Raw genomic sequence first — 18,030 nt, forward strand, 5'->3', positions numbered from 1 at the left:
GAAGGATGCCAGTGTGTTCCCGATTGCGTTTCTTGCGTCAAACTTGTCCAACGCTCCAGTAGCTTGTACCCCTGTCCATACCGGCCTCATGGTCCATGCAACTGTAAGTGAATGGCTATGTAAGGGTGCCAAGGATCATCAAATATGATTAGAAGATTGAAGCATTAGCCAACAATACACGTTATGCGCAAAATGGAAATCAATGTACGAAATTTTAAGTATCACGAAAATAAATAACTCTTCCCATCATAAAAAGCATCTTAATTTCTTTACATTCAAAATTTAAATACCTGCTGTCCGCATATAACCCACAAAAAAACAATTTCCTCAAACTGTGCGGATTTATCGTACATAATGTTACAATGATTGGCAAATAACGACGTGACCGGCAGGTGTCTTTAAATTGAACCTGAAGACGTTCGTTGTTTGTTTGTAGGCTACTAAGTGGATGTTACATTTTGCAGTAACAGTGCAAATGATTAAAAAAATACTTTGTTGTCATGAGAAGATTCTTCCACGTGGTGTTGGAACGTGCGCCCTGCTGCAGCAGTTCAATGGCAGGATCGGTATAAAAGGCCAGTTCAGTAAACTCAGTAGTCAGTAAGCAATTGCAAGAGCAACTTTCAACAACATCAACAACAACTTCTACAAAACCAACAAACTTCGCCAATATGAAGTCGATCGTCGCTTTCGCTCTCCTCGTCGTCTGTGTGGCCTACGTCAGCGCCGGTAAGTTGTCTTGCTTGTCCAGAGCTTGCAGCATTTTCTAACTTTTCCAACAAAAATTTGTGTAGTTGTGGAACCCGATAACTGCGGAGTTGTCCACCCACGAGCATTCGGTTTGGAGACGACCTATCGCCATGGAGTTGAATGCCCCGAAAAACAGTGGTACCACAGAGGATGTGGGCATGCCTATGGCTACGGAGGATATGGGTATGGGCACGGACACGCATATGGTCACCACTGCAACTGCGGAACCTGCAACACCTGCGTTGCACGTCTTAGCAACGGCTACGGCTATAGTCTTGGCTACTATTAGAGAACGATCGAAAAGAACAACGACTCTACTGAAACTCGGACAAAATGCGATGTAAACGAAAAATGAAAAATATATAAAAAATATTACATTGCAAATATCTGTATTGTTTTTATTTACATGTATTCATTTCAATTCAAATTCATGTATTCATTTCAGTTCATTCATTTTTCAGTTCAAATTCAACATTCAACATTCAACTCTCATTTTCTTCCAATAACAAACCAAACGAAGAGGAACAGTGGAAACTACAATATCATTCTTATATTTCTTTAGTCTGTTTCTTTACAATTGTAGAACAATTGATAGTTGGATGAAACATAAGAATGGTGGAGCAATAAATACAACCCAATCGTCTAAGATTAAAAACAAGTAAAATAAGCATGACAAAAGAATGAATCTTGCGAAGCTCAAACTGTTGATTACCCTTCAAACGCAAACTTTTCCAATGCCCTACGTTATGGCGTTAAGTTATGGCGTGATATGTGCTACGATGCTGCCACTCGTTGATTTAGTTAAATTAGTGGAAACATTGTTAAAGTAAATAAATGGCTGCAGAGTGATTTGTATTGCAAGCTAATTGCCAATAGTTATTTCTTTATTTTTTGCTTACTTATTTATTGATTGCTTAATTTTATTTGGTGAAAAAGCAATTTTCCGGTTGTAGAGCCCCGCCGTAAAGTGAGTCACCAGAAAATGGAGAAGGTCCTCCATTTCCTAGATTATGGTTCTAAAGCATGCAATTGGGTTTTTTTTATCTTTAAAGAACGGATCGAGCCGTATTGGTAGTTTTGTCTATCTTTATTTCCCAGAGAAACTAACTCAAAATATTGATCGAACAAATTGGGCTTTCAGTCTGCTCTACTTGTACATTCAATCCAGTTCCGACGCTCTCTTATGTCCGATATTTAATTAAACAGTTATAACTTTCATTGGAACCTGACTAGACACAAGACTTGCAGACTTAGATTTTGCATAGTATTGCACAGTAATTAAATGTTATTGGGACTAAGGCCTGAACACTACTAATACAATGTTGTACTAATGTACTTAATGCAATGTTGAAGATGTATAAAAAAGTGTTTAGAAGAAACATGCAACTATACAGTCAATTAATTGCACATTGATAATTGTTTCACTGAAGCAATACAAAATAAAACAAACTTTACGCCAGGCACGCGCTATACGCACGCGTCAATATAAAATGTAGTTGCTGTGCTTTGTGCAGAATCTATGCTCTAAGTATAAAAGCGACATCAAACGTTTCCAGGAGTCAGTAACACGTCTGAAGAGAACTCCGAAGTTAAACGACCCCAAGGAAACAGTTAGCAAACATGAAGTCGCTATTGGCCTTCGTCCTGCTCGTGGCTTGCGCTGCCCAGGTTTACTCCGGTACGTTGGACGGATAATGTGGAAGTGTACTTTGTTTAAATTCAACCTAATCAATTTACTATTTCTTTATTTTCCCCCAATTAGTACCGCTGCTCCCTGTTGAGCCAGGATATGGCCTTTGTCATCATGGCTACCTCTCGCGACATGTGGACTACGCTACTCCGTATGCTCCGTTCCATGGCAACTTGTGCCACCACCGAGTCCCGAACTGTGGCTGCAAAGTACACGCCAACGATCTGTACCCGTGCCCGTACAGACCCCACGGACCGTGCGTCAACTGCGTCAAGAATTGAGAAACATAAAAATTTGCAATAAATCAGAATAATTACAAAACCCAAGAATTTAAAAACGTTTTTTTACAAATAGTATTGTGGCGTCACACGGCCACCTGTGCCATGTTCTGGGAAGATAGACGGGTCTTGTGTTTAGAGTTAATAGTTTGAGTTATGTTCAATGTGGTTAAAAATGCTTCCTCAACGAGAAATATTCTGCCCCTCGAGTACCTTGGCCCGTCGCCAAACTTTGGAAGAGATGATCGTTCTCTGGCAGCGTACGGGACGTGTGACTACGATTCAGCGCTAACTGTTACGTTCAAAATCTTTGTTAGAGACTTTGCCACAACTCGTTTCAAAAATAAAAATATGCAATAAACAGTATATTGAATAGCAAAAAGGTAAACTGTGCGTTTCATTTTTTTTGGTGTTGCTGAACATCTAAACGTAGCTTAGTCCAAGATCACTCTAGTCAGCGCATGATTAACGCCATGCTTTTTTACCCACCTCATATTTCAGTGCTTTGTAGAGCTAAGTTGCTGTTTTCGTAAATTTTTGTATGTGTCGATCAACAACAATCAACAATCTACAACTTGCCCAGAGCAAGGTCAACGCGCTTAATATTGTCGAAGCGTTATGTTTTCATTTCACGAGGTTCATAGGTCATTGACACCTCAAACAGCTCCCCGAAACAGGAATTACTACTATTTTGACCCAGAGCAGTTACTTTGTGGGTCACTTTGGTATGTTTAACTTTTCAATTTAGTTTCAACGAGCGTTATGTTATCTCGCCGTACATGCTCTGCTGGGTAAACAACCAACAACCATACTATCCTTACGGCTCACCGGACCTTTGGTCTGTATCCATAAATGAGCAAAGCTTGCATTATGGTCAGGATTTATTTTTTGCTCCTTGGTGATGAATATTTTGTATGTTTACTGCGAAACAATATGCTGTAGTAAATTCATTGATATGACACAATGTTACCCTTCGTGCTATGCTTGTACATTGATGCCATTGTAAAACGTGCTTTTTACCAGAATTTTCTTCTGGGTGACCCACTTCATGCTTTGCATGCTCAGGGCCAGTATAAAAGGGGGGTTCAGTAAACTCAGTAGTCAGTAAGCAATTGCCAGAGTAACATTCAACAACAACTCCTACAAAACCAACAAACTTCATCAATATGAAGTCGATCATTGCTTTGGCTTTCCTCCTGGCCTGTCTGGCTTACGTCAGCGCTGGTAAGTTGTTGAAGTGTTCTGTATAAAATGGATCGAAAAGAAACTTAAGCGCTCCATCTCTTTTCTAGACTACTACGGACAACCCTACCCATCGGAGTTCTATCAACAGGACGAATATCGGTACCCGAACCATTGCACCCGTTCGGGTCATTGGTACCTGCGAGGACATGGTCATGGGTTCGGATTGGGAGGTTATGCTGACGGATATGGATACGGACACGGATATGGATACGGACACGGATATGGACATGGACATCGAAGCTGCAACTGCGGCACCTGCAAAACCTGCCGCGGAGTGCGCAACAACTTCTACTAAACGCCTTTATCGCAGACACTGCGAGCAACACTTCGCGAATGAATCAGACGATATCAAGCTTGTGTGAGACATAGAATAAATACAAAACGAGTGTCCTAAAATTCTTGGCCTATTTTCTGTTTTCGCCGAACAGCCTTCAACCAAACTCCTTTTCTCGAATTTGTAACGCATCGTGCTTCCGGTCTATTTTCCAAGAGGCTTGCAAACAATTTGTATTATGAAGCAATATATTCTCTTATGCAGCAATCTTCCTATTTGAGGGAAGCGTCTTGTGATGAAAATAGATACAGACCAACAGAAGCATGTTAGTAAACTGCAGCGACACGCGTGTAGTTTGTACAAACAGGACGACCATTAGAACGCCGTAGTTGATGCAATTGATTTGAAAACATTGTCGACAAAACGTGATCGTATCATTGCAACCATTTGGCACTAACTGGGGATATAAAAGCGTTGATCGATTGGGTCTTTAATCAGTCATCAACTGAGACATCTTTCCTACAATCGTCCTTTAGCCAACGCACTACTAACGATAATGAAACACTTCTTCGGGCTTCTGTTTCTGCTCATGGCCGTGGCTCAGATCTCGGCAGGTAATTTCACTGACTAGACGATCGTAAAATGAGCGCTTTATTTAACGTCTTTTCCGGCTCCACAGGGTCTGTCTGTTACACCAGGGCGTGTTCTTCGTGCTCCAAGCCAGTATTACTGTTGCGGACTCAGTATCCTTGCAAATGCGCGACTGAGGTCAAGTGTGTCGAATGCCGAGCTTGTCCCTTAGGCTACAAGTTGGAAGGATGCCAGTGTGTTCCCGATTGCGTTTCTTGCGTCAAACTTGTCCAACGCTCCAGTAGCTTGTACCCCTGTCCATACCGGCCTCATGGTCCATGCAACTGTAAGTGAATGGCTATGTAAGGGTGCCAAGGATCATCAAATATGATTAGAAGATTGAAGCATTGGCCAATAATACACGTTATGCGCAAAATGTAAATCAATGTATGAAATTTTAAGTATCACGAAAATAAATATTTCTTCGCATCCTGAAAACCATTGAAAACCATGAAATCCAAACTACGAAAGAACTAACGTATCCGAAACGTATGTAAAATTTGACTCGCAGTTCGGATCTACTTTTTTAGAAGACTTAGAACATTTTTTTTCTTCTTCAAATAATTCAACTTACTAACTTACTTACTTAATCCGGCTACAACCGCCGAGAGTTCTTTACCTGCTCCAAGGAACCTTTCCAGCGCTGGCGGTCGAGCGCCTTCGTCCACCACATTTGAATACCTGCCACTGTTGCGTCCAGGTCGACACAATCCCTCCCTGGACGGCCTAAGAGGACTTTACGGGCTGGTTCTCCGTGGCTTTCCAATACCTGTGTAGGCTTGAGCTACATCGGAGAGCCGTCGACCTATAATGTCTATGCCATCAGCATAGGCCAGGATCTGGCTGGACTTGAAGTAGATTGTCCCTGAGGTCTCCACTTCCGAGTCCCAGATGATTTGATCCCACACCACAGCTATGATTTGATGAATCTCGTGCTCCGCTCTCTCCGCTCCATTCTTTACGAGCTTGGCTGCAATCCCGTCGGTGCCTGGTGCTTTATTGTTCTTCAATCGACAAATGGCCCAACTAATAAAATAATTTCAGGTAATTGTTCTGCAATAATTTTCATTTAAATTCTTGTTACAAAAAACAATGCCTCAGCAATGCAATGCCGGTATGGCCTGGCCATGTAAATCGTACCGAAGAATGTACAAGTACACCAACGGATACTAGAAAGTCTGCCTTTATTGAGCATGAAATAAAAAAAAACAATCGTCTAAAAGTATTTGAATTACTAACACTCTTTTGACAAACTCAACTTTGGCCTGGTGGCCTGTGATAATTTCAATTGCTTTGGCAAAGATTAAAGATCTCCACAAAACTCCATAAAAAGAATCGAAACGAAATTTTTCACATACATTTTGCCGCTCGTATGAAGAACACCTTTTGAAGCTTTACCTAAAACCAATAATTAGTCACTTTAGCCCCAAGACATTATTTGGTTTCAAGCAATGCCAACGCATTAAACGTAATTTTACGTTTTTCTTTTGTGGTACTACTCACAATTCTATTACCTCTCTATACTCCTTAACCATTTGACTCTTAAGTATGTTAAATTTTACCACAAAAAACATCTTTAAGCTTTCATATGAGCTCTTATTCTTAGTAATCGACTACTACTAATTGCTGTTAAAATACCATCGAACAACACTGTATGGCAATGAGTGAAAGGATTTCGATAGTGCCACGTTTTGTGAAAGCCCAAAATTATCCTACTCTTAGATATGTTCCACAATTAAACCAATATGTACAGCAAAACATCACCTCTTTAGATTCGTTTTATATCATAAGTGTATCGCCCAAATTGAATTCTGGAACTACTACATTTTATTATGAAGCAGGAGTTGAATAGTTTAGTTCATTAGTATTCTACTAATCATCCGAGGAGCATTTATTAGAATGAAACAAATCCTGTACGGTATTTAATGGAACGAACGAAGAATTTTGCGGTTTCTAAGAACAAAACATCAACAATTGAGTTGGAACATCGCACAACCATAATTATCTCATTGACAAACTGCAGCACAAATAAAACAAAGCTTACGCCAGGCACGCGCTGTACGCACGTGTCAATATAAAATGTAGTTGCCGTGCTTTGTGCTGAATCTATGCTCTAAGTATAAAAGCAACATCAAACGTTTCCAGGAGTCAGTAACACATCTGAAGAGAACTCCGAAGTTGAACGACCCAAAGGAAACAGTTAGCAAACATGAAGTCGCTATTGGCCTTCGTCCTGCTCGTGGCTTGCGCTGCCCAGGTTTACTCCGGTACGTTGGACGGACAATTTGGAAGTGTACTTTGTTTAAATTCAGCATAATTAATTTACTATTTCTTTATTTTCCCCCAATTAGTACCACTGCTCCCTGTTGAACCAGGATATGGCCTTTGTCATCATGGCTACCTCTCGCGACATGTGGACTATGCTACTCCGTATGCTCCGTTCCACGGCAACTTGTGCCACCACCGAGTCCCGAACTGTGGCTGCAAAGTACACGCCAACGATCTGTACCCGTGCCCGTACAGACCCCACGGACCGTGCGTCAACTGCGTCAAGTATTGAGAAACATAAAAATTTGCAATAAATCAGAATAATTACAAAATCCAAGAACTTTAAAACGTTATTTTACAAATGGTATTGTGGTGTCACACGGCTATCTGTGCCATGCTCTGGCAAAGTGGACGGGTCTTGAGTTTAAAGAGGCTCGTAGTTAGGTAATCCGTCCTCCGATGCAACGATCAATTGATTTGGCATGCGAAATATGTCAGCTCGAACTTTGACAGTGTATCAATTTGATGGCCAAATTCTAACATGCTGCTTAAAACGTCTCTGTCCGTTCTAATAATAATAAATAAAAAAGCATGTTTCTGATGAATTTTAAGCCTTTTCATATTTAAAAATTTATTTCGGGCACTAACGAGATCGTGTATAGTTTTACGTCAAACTCTTTTGTGTGAACTCTTAGTTTGCTCCTGCACAATGTTCTACGGACTACGTTGCTCGATGTCATTCTTATGAGTTGTACAGGCAAAACAAATAGGTTAACTGCTACTTGAAATAATATCTTTTTCTACTGCGCCTCTAATTCCTCATCACCAATCCCTCATGCAAAGGATGTGTCTGTAATTACAAATCTTGGAGAACCGCAAAAATGCTTATACCTGAACTGAACCATATGTTTTGCATTCAAGGTTACCTAGCAATTGATCAACGTACGAGACACATGCTGATCATGTCCAGAATTTTAAGCCTTAATAATCTAGAGTTGTAATTACACGACCTCAACCGATGGGGACCATTAAAAGTTCTTCGCTACACTCTGCCGGTTGAATATTTCCAAAGTATTAACGCATTGTGGTTATTATGGAGTTTTCGATTAAAAGGTAGAGCTCACGAAGTTCGTACTACAAATTTCGTCTAACGGTGAACCTCAGCACAGTACACGCTACACGCCACAATGGGTGGGGCTGCTACCGTCAGCTGTAACTAAGTTCAGCCTATTGTTTACTACAATTTGTTGTTTGTAGCGCTCAGCGCTCTGCCAATCCAAAGCAGGAACTGCGTCGTTTTAATTTGTAGCAATTCAATCAGAAAAATTATGTTGGTTTCTGCAATCATTAGCCTGGCGGTAAAACGTGCGCTATCTAGAATACTTTGTCTTAACCTGCCACCCCGCGGAGTCTGGCAAAGTATATAAGGTGAGTTCAGTAAACTCAGTAGTCAGTGAGGAATCGTAATAGTAACATTCAACAACCGATCTTACAAAACCAACCAACTTCGCCAATATGAAGTCGATGATCGCTTTTGCTTTCCTCCTCGCCTGTGTGGCCTACACCAGCGCCGGTAAGTCGTTCGTCTCGGGGTGTCTTAAATCCCTTATTGTTAAATTTCCCATGTCTCCAGCATGCCTCGGACAGCAGCCTTCCCGGCAGTGCGATGTAGAGAAGACCTACCGAGTGTTCCCCTACACCGGTCTGGGTGACTACTTCCCCTACAACTATTTCCACCAGCGAGGATACTGCCACAAGCGTCCCTGTCCCTGCAACTGTGGCACCTGCAACACCTGCCTTGGACGCAACGACGTCTACGGAGATCGCTTCGGGTATGGCTTCGACTATGGCCGTTATGGAGTGGTACTGTAAACCGTACCGAAGGATGTAGCTCAAGAAAAACCGATGCCAGAACAAATCTGATGATCCAAAACCCTCATCAAAGCATTAAATAAATTCAAACAACCCATCACAAGTACTTGTATTCTTCCATTACTATTTAAGGCGTGCATTACGGTCTCGACTGTTTTCAAAGCTTTATTTAAAGACTACAATGTTTCAAGAAGACACCACGATCCAACTATTGGGGCTAATGCAGCAGACAGTTGTTAGTAAACTCCAGCGACACGTGTGAAGGTTGGACAAACAGTCTTAGGACGACCATTAGAACGCCGTAGTTGATGCAATTCATTTGAAAACATTGTCGACAAAACGTGATCGTATCATTACAACCGTTTGGCACTAACTGGGGATATAAAAGCGTTGATCGATTGGGTCTTTAATCAGTCATCAACTGAGACATCTTTCCTACAATTGGTCTTCAGCCACCACACTACTAACGATCATGAAACACTTCTTCGGGCTTCTGTTTCTGCTCGTGGCCGTGGCTCAAATCTCGGCAGGTAGTTTCACTGACTAGACGTTCGTAAAATGAGCGCTTTATTTAACGTCTTTTCCGGCTCCACAGGGTCTGTCTGTTACACCAGGGCGTGTTCTTCGTGCTCCAAGCCAGTATTACTCTTGCGGACTCAGTATCCTTGCAAATGCGCGACTGAGGTCAAGTGTGTCGAATGCAGAGCTTGTCCCATAGGCTACAAGTTGGAAGGATGCCAGTGTGTTCCCGATTGCGTTTCTTGCGTCAAACTCGTCCAACGCTCCAACAACCCTTGTACAACCTGCGGGTCATGCAATCCCTGCTCATGCGGACCTCAGTGCTCGTGTGCTTCGTGTAGCGCAAAATAGGAAAAAATCGCTGACATGGACAACAAAATAGCGTCACATTAAGTAAAACGGTTCGAAAGTATGAAACAACACATACAACAATTTGAAGGAAAAATTTGGTAAACGTACATAAACGGTAAATTTTTAACCAGAAATACTTTATTTACGCGAATTCAATAAAAACACACGACACGAAACCTAAAGTGTTTGTGCAACTTGAACCATCGAAATATTTGTGGCGTGTGACCAATTCTGTTCAGATTTGCGCACTTTATTTGTGGGACGTGTGTTTCCTGCATGTGATATGTACAAGGGTTTGTCCTCGGAAGTAGTATAAATGGGCAGGACTGTAAACTAAGCAGTTAGTGGCCAATCGCCAGCAGCAAGATTCGACACTCTAGGTCTGTCTCTTAAAAACCTGATGCCCTTCGCAGCTATGAGGTCGATTATCTTATTCATGCTATTTATTGTTTGTGTTGCACAAGTGGCAGCTCGTAAGTATTTCATTGAACCGTTTCCTTTGGTATTTGTCCCTTGTTTAATCAAAATGAAACGGAAACAATTTCCAGATCATGTCGAACCCAGCTGCTCCCATACATACAGTGTCGACCCGAGATATCAGCACCCTTATTACTCGAATATCTGCCACTTCCGCTACTATAATCGCTGCTCCCACAAAGGATACTGTCATACATACGGCGCACTGGACCCCAGCACCTGCCTTGCAAAACTCAATCCGGATTTCTGATTGAGGGCACGCAACATATGTGAAATATACAAAAAATTATACGCTTGTGCGACAATAAATTATCAATTTTTGTTTAAAAATACAATTATTCGTTTACTTTCAATTTCAAATTTTACCACCAGGAATAGTTAATCTGTTTGAATTGGTTTTTAATCATTCGCTCAGTCCAACGCCCGGGGGCCAATGTCTTTCCCGTGGGGCCAATGTCCTACATTCTGCTTGCGAACACACATTTTGCACCAAGAGTTGCAGCATTGAAACATGAAAAATGAAAACCAAATACGCCAAGTAGGAGGCAACCCACGTTTGCACGTTTTGCCTGAGCCGCCGCGTTCTGCAGAGGGCACGTGGGTTCGAGGACAACACACAGTTTTTCCTGTTTTCGTCACAATCATTCCCGGAAAACGCCAGACCGGAGGCACGTGGCACGTAGTTTACAGGAAAGAAGACAAAACGAATTCCTGTTTATTATATTCACCGACCGAGCCGTATTAAGCACCAACTTATAATTGTGCACCCAAGTTGTACCCTAAATCAATAATCTGTTGAAATATCGAAACTTTTTCATGGTTTTCCCACTGGGAATTTACTGTTACATAATTGTATTGGACGACGTAGAATTAGTGTTGGAAGTTTCAACCCCTACCACTTTCGATACTTAAATCTTCGTTTGATTTGATTTATATTCATCGAATATAGTTATTAAACAGAGTAAATGTACAGAATCTGTAATCATATTTCTGTAATCATATCTTTTCAGCCACGAAACATTTGAGTTCATTGGACTGAACATTGTGCTAACTTTGTCGTTGACTTGACTCAGCTTGTTTTCATATGCTTCGCGCACATCTTCGCACACGTGGAGGGTAGATTGAATTTTATCAATTGAACATTTCGCCACTCGCACTTGTGTGGCCACATTTTGTGCCGATAGGGAAAAGACGAAAAAATCGGTACGCAGCACGCAGCAATCCCCGGCGCATGCTTGGCGTATTTTATCTCCCAAAACGTGCGATCATGAAGCTTCGAAGGTTCGTCGCTCGAACTTGGGCATGGCAAATATGCCGTAGAACGCACACGATGTGGTACGTATAAAAGGGAAGCCGTGGGGGTTGAAGCATCAGACACCTGCAGTAGCACAGCCACAGAGCTTCAGTTAATTCAGTTACTACCACCGCACCGTCCAACGCCACCCTTCAACCACCATGAAGTCGACGATTGCCGTTTGCGTGATCCTGGCCTGTGCTGCGATGGCATACGCCGGTAAGTGGAAGCATGTCGTATGGCGCTCAAGACTAGACCAATAACCAATCACGGCTTTCCACAGGATGCCTGCCCAACAAGTTCCCTTACAGCCGCGACAACTGTCCTCGTGATACCAAGTACGACTATGCTGTCCGCCCGGACAACTACGTGAACTACTACCAGCACAACTACCTGCGCCCGGAGCCGTTCGAGGGCTCGTACTTCGGATACCCGTACGGTGAGTGCAGCAGCTGCCGCCGCTACACCAAGCTGGTGGGAGTTGAGAGGCCAGTTTGCCACACCTGCCACACCGGCTGCCACGGCGGCTGCCGCCCCGGTTGCGGCCACCATGGCCTCCCTACCGGAGTGCGACCTGTTGTCCTTTAAACAAACTGCTTAAACGTGCTCCACTGAGGCTACATTCTTGGATTTCGACAAAACTTTGAAAATAAAAGTTAATGTAACTAAATCGCCCCGGCTTTAGTTAGTAACCCAAAAACAACTGCTAATATTCACAAACAGTGTCCCATTTATTCGGTTCGCAAATGAAACCACCAACTATCATCAATCAGCATTACAATAGTACTTAACGGTAACGGGCGACGGGGGGGGAGTCAGCACCGGTCCCCTACATCACCTTTTAGTGGGCAGCATTTTTGAGGAATTCCGTGTACTGCTCTTCACTCATCAGTTTGCTCAGCTCGTCCGGCTTCGTTAGCTTCAGCTTAAACAACCAACCTGTCGACGGGATCGGGATCGTGATAAGAGAGTTACTGTCGGTGCGCTGGCAGGCAGCGTGGATGATCGCATACCTTTCTCGTAGCACGAAGAATTCACCAGACCGGGCGTCTCTTCGACGCCTGCATTCTTTTCCGTCACCTCACCGGACACGGGCGAATAGATTTCGCTGGCCGCCTTCACGCTCTCTAGCGCGCCGCACTCGTCCTTCTGCGATAACTTAGTTCCGGGGTCGGGCAACTGTGCGAACACCACATCGCCGAGTGCCTCCTGCAAGTGGAGTTGGAAATAATGGTTGAAACGGGACGGTCAGTCAAATGACCCCCGGCGGTGGCGGTAGCGATAATTACCTGTGCAAAGTTCGAAATGCCGACCGTGCCGACTCCACCGTCCACCGACACCCATTCATGTTTGTCCGTGAACAGCCGCTCTGGGGAGGAAATAGTGCGAATCAGTGTGAGGGTTTGTGCCAAACGCTGCCGCACAGCTGGGCGCATAATCGGACAATCTTTTCGGCAAACCCACGGCGTGTTTGACCCCCCTCTACATAAAGCCGCTTATCAGTCTGACCTGCCGCACCAGGCTGCGACGTGATTTGGGCGAGAAGAAGTGCCGAAGTTGTTGTAACTTTTCATTTCACGAATTAATTGCTTTGGTTTGTTTATTTGTCTTCCTCGCAATCGCCTTGGGGCAGTAGCACCAGTAGTCAGATTAACGAACGCCACGAAAAAGCCAATCACGCGCTCTTTTGTCAATAGTTCGTGTACAACCGTTGTGGCTGATGAAATTTGTCTGCCCGATCCAGCAATCACAATCGGCCATCTGGTGTACGAGTCCTCGGGAACCGGAAGGTCAGCCATCGCGTAACGATAGAGAAGGGTTAGAGGAGATGGTTTGATCGCACTCGTTCAAACGTCGTAGATTTTAGCAGCACGTGGTTTACCGTTGAACGTTATTTATTATTATTTATGGTGCCAGAGCAAGGATCCCGTTTGCGGTATCGATTTGTCGTACATAGGACACAGAACAGTAAATAATTAAAAACTGAATGCGGCACCTTTGTATCGAAATTCAAAATTCAAATTGTCACACCCTGGCGCGGCACCCTGTGCTATCGACTGTCAGATAAACGATAAGCTCTCTTTGTTTTGTTTTGATTCCTCGCTTCACAACGAATGTTTTGCGTAACATCTCACAAGCACTTTTCGCCCTTTTCTGGCACAGACACCTTTTGCCGTTTCTGGCTAAAGTATTTACCTTTCAGCGCAACACTGGTGGCGCTCAATAATCGGCGCTGGTTACCGGCGATCAGTTTAGCTAACCGGCCTGTCTGGCGGACGTGACATAACAACAACACCATGTTGCGGCCGGTTGTTTCAGAGAACCGAACGGAACGACACCGACAAGCTTACTGGAACGGATGGCCGCACTCTTGCGGGAAGCTGGAGCGTTTCGAGATGAGAGGACACGATTAGTGGCGCGTACGAATTTGACCCCGGGGCGCAATTCCGTTATCAGCCCGGTTACACTGCATCCGAGGAGCCCCCGGTCGTGGTGATGATACCGAGACTCACGCGGCCCGACGCGGCGTTGCTCCCAGCGGCACCCGGACCTCTATCGCGCTATCTGTGTGCCGTTTTCGCTAGCGATAAGTGACGAAAGGGCTCGTAGTAAGTAAGTACGTCGATAATTACAAATTTCACTTGTTGTCAAAGCAGGCCGAGCGCGCTCGCAGCATGACGTACCTCGCACAGGGTGGCAGAGAAAACGTCGAAACGATAAAAGTGTCATTCGGAGGGCTGACCGTAGAGCCATTTCAAAACAGCCGTTTTCTCAACGGTAAAAGTGAAGCAACTGGCGCTTTAATCCGATTAAAGAACGTTTCCTTTCGTTACGGTTGTTTTACGTTCGCTTCACTCGCCACCAATCGACACGAAGGTGGAGTCCAACTGCTACTCGTTATCGACCGCCTAATCATCGCTTTTGATCTCTGAACTCATCGCCATCCACCCGATTGCCAACCTTGCTCTCCTTTGCAATACACGACCCCCTACGGACCCACATTTCTCCCCCAGTGGAATCGCAGCTGGTAATCGCTTCAGAGTGTTCGATCCCAGAGCTGGTGCTGCGCTCTCGGCACGGTTTTATTGATTTCTTCGGCTTCGACTAGTCTAGACTAGGATGGTGAACGGAATGATACGAACGTCGAGGATGAGTCGGTGGAACGGGCAGCCGCGCGAGTACTACTGAAACCTAGAGTTCCGCAGGACCGACCGCAGAGGAGGACGATTTTCGAACGGGTTAACGCGTGGCATCGGTGGGCTGTAGTTTGGCGTCGGTAAATCGGTATCGCCGCCCGGGGATACGCCTGGATTGGTCAGGTTAATACCGGTTGGCCGCAGATTGACGGCCCCGATGCCACTGTTTGTCACGTTGAAGCTATTCCGGTAGCTCAGCTCTTGGGCCACCTTGGCCGCGGCCACATCCCTCCGGACGACCGTGTTCATGAAGTTCTTTGGCGGTGGTGGCGGTGGGATTGGTCTCGTGTCCTGCCGCTCTTCGACGATCGATGGCTCCGTGGACTGGGGACGTGCCAGCGGTTCAATCGAACGGCTCACGAGGACGGTTGGCTTCGGTTCGAAGCTACGCGGCTGGTTCCAGTCGGTTTGCGGCACTACCGGTGGTTCCACTTCGATCCCTCGCTCACTGATACGCTCCAGTGGGCGCCGATATTCCGTCTGCTGTGGAACAGCGAATGATTGGCCCCTAGAAAAAGTTGGTGGTGCATGAGTAAACAGGACACCGGATCCCCGAACTGCAGGTCAACTTACCGCATATCGTACGCATCGATCGGACTCCGTCGGGGACCGTCACGTTCCGGGACGAAGCCCCCGTTCGTAGCGCCGCTGTTCTGCGGAAGAAATGGCAAAAAATTGGTACCGGTAATCGGAAACAAATCACTGGCGGAATCGCTCAGAATCTACAATGATTGATGTGCCGATCGTGCCGAGATGTGTTGCATGCTTGTCCGATGTTTTATCAGACTTCACGCTATCGCGGCGTCTGTCTCACCTTGCGCCGCATCTGGTTGTAGTCGTATATCTTGAAGGTCTGCGTAAACATGAAGATCGCGAGCGACACATTGACGATCCAGAAAATCCATCCGCGGAACGCCATCACCATCATGATGCCGGCAACGTGCACGGCCGTCGCAAGCACCACTTGACCCCCGGTTATCGGATTCACGCCCAACGGGTACGCGAAAAGCGCGCGCTGATCGGGAAGAAAGCGGATGAATGGTCATCATCACTCGGAGTGTCCCCGTAAGAAGATACTCACAACAAGTGTGTCGTAGTCGATCGCGAACAGAATGCCCAGCGCCAGATCCAGCACGCTGATGATCAGTGTTATGACGATCCAAATGTACAGGAAAATGTTCATGTAACGTACGTACTTCTGGCGCGCATCTGAAACAAGTTCAAATTGGCGATAGGGGACAAGAGTTCAGTGGCTCATTGGCGGGGGGTCATCGTGCCGGGCTGGGCTTACTTGTGAGCAGTGTCAGCGAGCTGATCGCCCAGAACAGGTGCAGTATCAGATAGACCCAAACGAAGGCGTGCACATCCCCCGGCGCCAGTAAACTCAGCGGTTCTATAAGCGTCATGTCGATCCCGGGAATGTTCGTCTGAACGCAAGTACCTGAAAGATTGGTTAGGCAATCCGGCGGCAGATTAGACGTAAGTCCCCTTAATTTGATACGTTCTTTACAGCACCGGCCCAAGCTTCCCGCCGTTAAATCGTAAACCAAGGGCAACCCTCGCTGGCCAAAACACCCATGGCCCTTCCGAACTGTGTTCGGCCAGACAAAATTTTTAGCCACACGATTCGAAATTCGCTCCATTATCGGATGAATGGAGCGTGGAGCTGATAAGATTTTGTTGGTGTGATTCAACCTCGTTTAGTAATCGTTCGGACGGACACTGAGGCAGCCGCAGTTTGCGACCCATTTTGGCCTCCATTTCGCTTGTACCGAACCTTGTATATCCTTATCTGCGGTGGAATAGTTTGACATCGCCCGCAGCCAGATTTGTTTCCAAAACGCACCAAATCCGCTTCTTACAACATCAATCTCACCATAAAATCGTCCTCGTCAGGCGACATTCCATCATCGTTGCGTCGTCGCACACAAGGAACGCACCGGGCGATAAATCTGGCTTTTATCGGGTTCCCAAAAAAAAAAGGATTAATTTGGAAGATTAGTCCTTATCAGCTTGGTAGGCGGATGCCGTTCCATCACACCCACAGCGACACACTTCGTTGTTCGGAAAATACGAAACGAACGAAAAGCACGATTTAGGATCGCGCACACTTCACACGCAATTCGCCAAATAATGATTAATCATCCCACTTAAATGCATCTCGATTCCGGTTAACCACAGGTTACTCACCGCTAAAGTATACGTTGAAGAAAGTTAATGTGAGGAGTGACCCCAACGTATCCGTCTGGGCGGAGAAGTTGATTTCGCAGTAGTACGCGACGATACCGGTGATGGCAAATCCGATCCATATTAGCGATTGAAACTGATTGGAACACACAAATGGAAAAACAACGTTTGAAACACTCATTAACTCCGCGATGCAGTGAATCACTTACTATGCCGAAAATGCCCGCAAAAATGGCCAGCGGGCGGAAGACACTGTACGACGGTAGCGACATTGTGCGTTAAAGGCTAAAGGGCACCGATTGAAATTACGGATTTTCACTCTCGTTTACGATTGCGAAGGTACACCAACGGCGGTTTGAATACTTCACATTGTGTTGCGCACGTTGCTCGATCAGTAGACACTAAGAATTATGCCTTTTTATTCGCAAGGAAAAAGAACGAATTCCTAGCTGTTGGCTACCTGGTGACTTACACCTCCTGGACTGGACTGGACGGACCGATTGGAAGGTTAATATTTGTTGATCAAGACCAAATTGTTATCTGACTACGCTTACAAGCAAAACGGAGCCGATACCACGATAAGGCGGTCAGTTCACCGTGAGAAGGATGAGAACGGGGCGAGAAGTGTTCCGATATCGACGGGTGAGAAAACCGACGTATGCGTGATTTGTTTAAACGTGTCCGGCCCGCGACCATGCCGGCGGCACGCAATTGATAACGGCCGATGAGTGGTTTCACCAGCGTAGTGCGGTTCACCTGTGGTTTGCATGAGTTCCCCGAATATGGCAGTAATGAGCGGAAACTCCAGTTGATAGATTAACCCAAATTTTAGTCCCGATTATCGTGTCCGCAAATAAGATCACGGTGATCATCCTTCAGTTCGAGGTCGAGTCGATTGATAAGAATGTTGTTATCCTGATGGATTTTTTTCCGGATTTTCTCAGTTTTGATGACCCTACAGTAATGTGTTTGAGGAAATTTAACAAAGTATAAACCAT

At 45.0% G+C, this 18,030-nt stretch overlaps 2 protein-coding genes across 2 annotated transcripts; both read right to left on the reverse strand.

Annotated features, from left to right (window-relative positions):
* Positions 1-12,367: 12,367 nt before the first annotated feature.
* On the reverse strand, positions 12,368-14,265 carry LOC131213972 (glycine cleavage system H protein, mitochondrial). The gene is made up of 4 exons (XM_058208252.1): positions 13,845-14,265; positions 12,938-13,017; positions 12,662-12,857; positions 12,368-12,587 (listed from the first exon to the last, which is right to left on the reverse strand). The coding sequence occupies exons 1-4, from the start codon at positions 13,945-13,947 to the stop codon at positions 12,490-12,492; spliced, it is 477 nt and encodes a 158-aa protein (XP_058064235.1). The 5' UTR covers positions 13,948-14,265; the 3' UTR covers positions 12,368-12,489.
* Positions 14,266-14,830: 565 nt separating this feature from the next.
* Positions 14,831-17,304, reverse strand: LOC131216835 (uncharacterized). The gene is made up of 7 exons (XM_058211421.1): positions 17,242-17,304; positions 17,036-17,168; positions 16,137-16,286; positions 15,927-16,054; positions 15,660-15,860; positions 15,419-15,498; positions 14,831-15,353 (listed from the first exon to the last, which is right to left on the reverse strand). The coding sequence occupies exons 1-7, from the start codon at positions 17,302-17,304 to the stop codon at positions 14,831-14,833; spliced, it is 1,278 nt and encodes a 425-aa protein (XP_058067404.1).
* Positions 17,305-18,030: the final 726 nt, after the last annotated feature.

This window comes from Anopheles bellator, chromosome 1 (assembly GCF_943735745.2).
Source record: "Anopheles bellator chromosome 1, idAnoBellAS_SP24_06.2, whole genome shotgun sequence".
NCBI classification, from domain to species: domain Eukaryota; kingdom Metazoa; phylum Arthropoda; class Insecta; order Diptera; family Culicidae; genus Anopheles; species Anopheles bellator.

Coding starts and splice junctions, on each gene's coding strand:
- LOC131213972 (XM_058208252.1), bottom strand. CDS start 13,947: ATGGTGTTGTTGTTATGTCACGTCCGCCAGACAGGCCGGTTAGCTAAA. Junction 13,018..13,844: donor CACCAGTGTTGCGCTGAAAG/GTAAATACTTTA, acceptor TTTCCTCCCCAG/AGCGGCTGTTCACGGACAAA. Junction 12,858..12,937: donor GCATTTCGAACTTTGCACAG/GTAATTATCGCT, acceptor CTCCACTTGCAG/GAGGCACTCGGCGATGTGGT.
- LOC131216835 (XM_058211421.1), bottom strand. CDS start 17,304: ATGTCGCTACCGTCGTACAGTGTCTTCCGCCCGCTGGCCATTTTTGCG. Junction 16,055..16,136: donor CTCGCTGACACTGCTCACAA/GTAAGCCCAGCC, acceptor AACTTGTTTCAG/ATGCGCGCCAGAAGTACGTA. Junction 15,354..15,418: donor ATCGATGCGTACGATATGCG/GTAAGTTGACCT, acceptor AACTTTTTCTAG/GGGCCAATCATTCGCTGTTC.